Here is a 5389-nt window from a genome sequence, read left to right on the forward strand (position 1 = left end):
AGTTTCCAACTTGATTTTGCATCAAGATTCGTGCTCGATCAACATTTTGTTTTTTTGGATGATATATCAATCCTGATACAAACCAACAAAGCAAAATTTACTTACATGACGCCCTTATTACTTTAGTTCTGCCTAGTCATCTTCAAACTTGATGACTTATTTCTTTATCAAGGATTTACGTTCCTTCTTCTAATTATGAGATTTTGAGTGCTCCTTTTTAAATTTTCCTATTAGTGCATGGTGCATAGGATTATCGTTTGCAACAAGTGGCAGCGCATGACAGAGTGCCGAAGCTCTTTTGCATTCTCCACCCGTAAAAAAATATTATTTGCAAATATATGTATTCCCTGATTTTCAATCAGATCAGGACAACGACGAGAGCGTTCATACAAGTCCCGTGAGCCCGTGCCAACCCACGTAATGGTTGGGTTCGCGCAAATCCGACCCGTTTTTAAATCAAACCAAACCCGAACCGTACTGTTGCAAATTTCCCCCCGCTGACGTAGGAAGCGTTGGAATATCCGCGGACCCCATTCGCGCTTTCAACCGACCCGAGACGGTTCAGTGTTAGTGTTGCCTTAGATAAGCCGAACCGGACCATTTCATATTTCCTTCGAGCCGTCATTCACCCTTTTTATGCTCAACTCGTTGCCTTGTGCGCTCGCTTCCTAGTCTTGGAGAAGAAGCAGGTGTAGGCAGGCACGGAGGTGGGTATAAATAGGGAAGAAGGAAGCGAAGGAGATAGCCGAGGAGAAAGGAGAGATGCATCTCTACAACGCATGGCTTCCGCCTCAAGTAGCCGAGGAGACGAAGAGGGAGTCGGAGTCGTTTGCTGTCGTCTTGAGATCCATAAAGGAGGCTTGGCGGCCGGAGGATCCTGAATCTGTTTACTCCACTCTGAAGTGGATCTCCGTCCTTGACCTGTAATCATATCGCTTCTTCCTTCTTCTAATCCCTTTTTTTATCCGAATTCGGTTCTTATGTGCCTTTTTGATTAGGAAACCAGAGTATACTTTGCTCCTTTCTTGATCCCTGCATCGTTTCACTTTCTAGTTTTCTTAGTTTGTTGAAGTTTACAACCAACGTTTTAATCTTTTGATGTCCCTAGTTCGGCATGAGCTTTCCCCATTTTTGTGGCTGCTTTCCTGATTTGCGGATTCTGCGTGTCTTTAACTCTTGGTTATTTTCTTCTTGTAGCTTTATAAAAGCGAAGAGTGAAGTTTCTTTGGAAGATGTAAAGGAGCTGGTTGAATCTGGTTTGGAGATTTTTAACGCGTCGCAGAACAAACTCTACGCCCAAGTAAGGATAATGCAGATGCTGACATTATTTTCTATTCAGTTGATAATTCTACCTGAGTTGGCTGCAACGGTAGTTATATTTCTGTATTTCCGTACGTGAGTTTTTTATGACGCAGGGTATTCTATATGGTGATTAGGTTAGATGGGGAAGTATGTTAGTCAAGCTCTTAAAGAAGCATGGCAAGAAGTTATCACTTAGAATCTACTGGAAGCCTTTGTATGATACTTTGATGAGGACGCACTTTAAAAGGTTGGTTTCATATCGTTTTTATTTGGTGGTGTCGAGCAAGCAGTATGGAAATGTTATAATGTTATCATTCCTTTGCTGTGGAGCTTCTTAATCCGACAATATTGTTTGTATGATTCCCTTAATCTCGTACAAAGCTCTTTTGCTACACTGTTATTGAGTACTCGCTGCCTCTTTTTTCGATTCATACTATATGTTGCTTGCATGGTAATCTCATCGTTAGTTATTAATGCACAATGTCTTGCGAAGAAGATCTCTGATTGAAAATCTAATATGATAAAACTAGAGCGAGGCTACTAGATGAGGCTAGGTCAATCCAGTGTCTAGAGGAATTGATATAATAAGGCTTAGCCCTGCATTTAAATTGTAAATTGTCTATTTTGTAATTTACACTTTGCCACTACTCCTCAACTAACTCCAAATCTTCAAAGATGTAATATGATTAATACTGTCAATTTAATATATTTTGATGTATTTTATTTTAGGAAGAAGCGTGAGAAATCAATTTTAGTGCGATCAGGCTTCAAATTGTCTTCAATTTGGCTGTAGTTGAGTGGTAGAGATTATCATAGACTAATTATATGAGGGCATTCAGTCTCTTTCAATATTAGGTTCCAACAATTTAATCAAAATGAGTGAATGATTAAAGTTTCTTGAATGCAACAACAACAACAATAATATCAAGCCTTTGGGGTCGATTACATGAATCATTTGTCTCTATCATGTCCTGCTAAGAGTCAAATTCTCATTTAAATTTAATAAAGAAAGGTCATTTCTAATAATTTCTAACCAAGTCTTTTTAGTTTTAGCTCTAATTGTCTTAATATGCTATATCTAATATATTTACTCTCATAACCGAGTCATTTGAAGGCAGATTTTTTATGTGACCAAACTATCTAAGGTGACTCTCTTTAATCTTATCTATCATTGGAGCTACTTCAACATTTTCACGTATATACTTATTTTGTATTTTGTCTTTGAGAGTAAATCCATTCATCCACATGGACATCCTCATCTCTGCAACACTTAACTTAATTTTTTACTTTTCTTTTAATGGCTAACATTATGCACCATAAAGCATTGCAGGTCTCACCACCATCTTATAGAATTTTCCCTTAAGTTGGAGGGATATTCTATCACATAATAGGCCCGATGCATTCCTCCACTTCAACCATCCAACTTGAATTCTACTAGTAATATCCCCATCTATTTCACCATCGTTTTAAACAATAGACTCAAGATATTTATAAAACGTGCACTCTTTTTAATAACTTGATCGCCCATAGTCGCAATCCCCTCAATAAATCTATTACTACTAAAATTACAACTCATGTATTCAGTTTTAGATCAACTCAAACGAAAACCCTTAGACTCTAAGGTTGACCTGTATAATTCATGTTTTTCTTCAACTCGCTCTCTATTCTTATTAAAAAGAAGAATACCATTATCAAAAAGCATAAACCAAGGTACATCCTCTTGCAAATATCTAGTAAGAACATCCATGCCTATAGCAAAAAGTTACTTGAAAACAACATTATATTTAATGTGTTCAATATGAAAATTCTTAGGAAGTTTTTTTTACTACTGAAATTGGAACCCTAATAAGTACGTATCTCCTTAATAGTTGTATAGAAAATTATCTACTTTGCAGATCTATTATTTGTTGTAATTTTCTGGATTTGATGATTTTTTTAACATGATTGACATAAATAATTTATTTATTTGTTTAGTTTTCTATGAATTTTAATAGCCTCTTATTTTTCTAACTGAATATGTTGAATAGAAATACAGGCCCAGAGGGTTGGCGATTGAGACAACGACATTTTGAGACTGTTACATCGCTCGTTCGTTCTTGCCGGAAGTTCTTTCATGCTGGGTCAAATTTTGACATATGGACAGAGTTCAGGTATTTTTTTTGGACACTTGCATCCATTTTATTTAGTTTTTATTATATCCAACTTATCCAAGCAACACTCGACACCTCAATAGAATATTTTTATTTGAATAATCTTTGGATTTGTTTAATGTACCATTGACTGACTTTAATTTTGAGGATTGATGCATATCTAGAAATTTCCATCTAATTGTAATTGAGTCAGTTGTAGTTTAGGACTAGAAACAAGCTAGACTACATTAAAGAGGTGTTGCTAGAACCACAATATTATTCTCCATGCTAAAACCTTGGGACCTAGAACCTAAAAGAAGATCCTGAAGTTTGGAACCCGAATTGAGTTGTTTCATATGTGAAACTCCTTTGAGTTTTGAGTCAATTAGTTGGTAGAAGCATTTACAAAACCACAAACTGAACAAACCATGCTATGCTTTTTATGAGTCTCTTCATAATATGAATTGAATATATTTTCACATATGTCTTTTAAATTAAAATTTATCAAGTAAATAAATCTTAAAATGGACCCGTCCCATAGGGACTTGTTAAATTAAAAACTAACTTCAAAATAATATTATTTTTCATAAGCAGGTATTGTAAATATAAGTAGTAGAACATGGTTTTTAGGAGCATGATGTTTATTACAACCATCTACAGGAGAATGGACATGTGCATAAGGACTCAAATCTTTAGTGTTAATGAATCTTTTTGGTTTAAACAAGAAAACATGAGAAATTTGCGCCAAACGATTATTTAAGGATTGTTTAAATAAAAGAAGATCAGTGAATATTAACAGCCTCTTAAAGTGTAATTTGATTGGAATTCATACTGCAATTAATTGATTGGATGGAGCTAATTGGATTTAAATTAGTCACACTTGCAAACCAGCATCAAATTATGCAAAAGAAAAAAGAGCAAGATAAGAGATCATCAATACATAAATCTTGGACTCGCAGTACCACAAGGAGATGACTTCTCTTGAAAATTATTGGTTGCTTTTACATTGCTTGAACAGATCAACATGCATCTAGGCACATATGATTGAATTCCATACACTGTTTTATCGAGCCACAAGTTCTCTAATACATGCCTTAAATATAATATATATAATCCTCTAACTACTGAAGGTCGACAACATCAAAGTCGGTTTGATTCATAATCCTTAAAGATGCATAAATCTCAATGCAATAATTGCAAAAACTAAAAAATAAGCTGCAGAAACTAAAGCAATAGATTGCAACTCACTATAGAACTTTATAAATAACACAATAAATTGCTCGAGTTGCGAAACTATATAAGCAACATCAATTATTTACCCTAGGGCCAACATTGGACATAGAAAGGTCAATTCAAATACAAAACCAACAAAACTCTGCTACAAAATTGCTCCCCCAAACACCCAAATAGCATAATTGTGTGAGATAAAAATAATTTGATTTGAAGGAAAAATATAGTGGGGAGTTTGTGACTTTGAGCGATCAAGTCGTTAATAAGTGTACTCATTTTATATATCTTGAGTCTATTGTTCAAAGTGATAGTGAAATATATGGTAACATTATGATACGCCTTAGGTTTCACAAATTAGGGTTTGCCCTAATTTTCCTTCAAGATGAAATTTCTCCTTCAAATCCAAGAAAAAATCAGCACAAGAGGGATGAGAGGAAGAACAAGAACATTTGCATTCAAAATCCAAGAGAAACAAGATACAATTTGTCCACTTCGAGAAGGACAAGGTCTCCCACTACAAACCCTAGAAAAACAAGAGAAAGAAACTAAGGAGGCTAAGAGAAAACTCAAATCTTGCATAACCCTAGAAATCTCCCTCTATTCCTTACTTAAAGCAAGCAAAAGACCCAACCAAACCCACTAGTGGGCTGCCCAAACTGAACCGCCCAGCTCAGGGCTGACCCGAGCCAAACCGGTCCAGGATTGGACCGGTTCCGCTCAAGGCCGAA

At 35.7% G+C, this 5389-nt stretch overlaps 1 protein-coding gene across 3 annotated transcripts in view; it reads left to right on the top strand.

The window, feature by feature from the left end:
• Positions 1 to 631: 631 nt before the first annotated feature.
• The window catches only part of LOC110099050 (proteasome activator subunit 4), a 39141-nt gene continuing 34383 nt past the window's right edge, over positions 632 to 5389 (top strand). For 2 of the 3 annotated variants that reach the window (XR_003703142.1, XM_028701047.1), the window contains exons 1-4: positions 632 to 923; positions 1198 to 1300; positions 1437 to 1549; positions 3330 to 3452. Coding sequence is in view for 2 of the 3 variants with exons in the window: in XM_028701047.1 (XP_028556880.1) it covers positions 763 to 923; positions 1198 to 1300; positions 1437 to 1549; positions 3330 to 3452 (500 nt within the window). In the remaining variant the exon portion in view is untranslated. The remainder of the gene's footprint in view (positions 924 to 1197; positions 1301 to 1436; positions 1550 to 3329; positions 3453 to 5389) is intronic. The other variant, XM_020826068.2, reaches the window with a different exon arrangement.

Source organism: Dendrobium catenatum, unplaced genomic scaffold (assembly GCF_001605985.2).
Source record: "Dendrobium catenatum unplaced genomic scaffold, ASM160598v2 fragScaff_scaffold_1632, whole genome shotgun sequence".
In the NCBI taxonomy this organism is placed as follows: Eukaryota; Viridiplantae; Streptophyta; class Magnoliopsida; order Asparagales; family Orchidaceae; genus Dendrobium; species Dendrobium catenatum.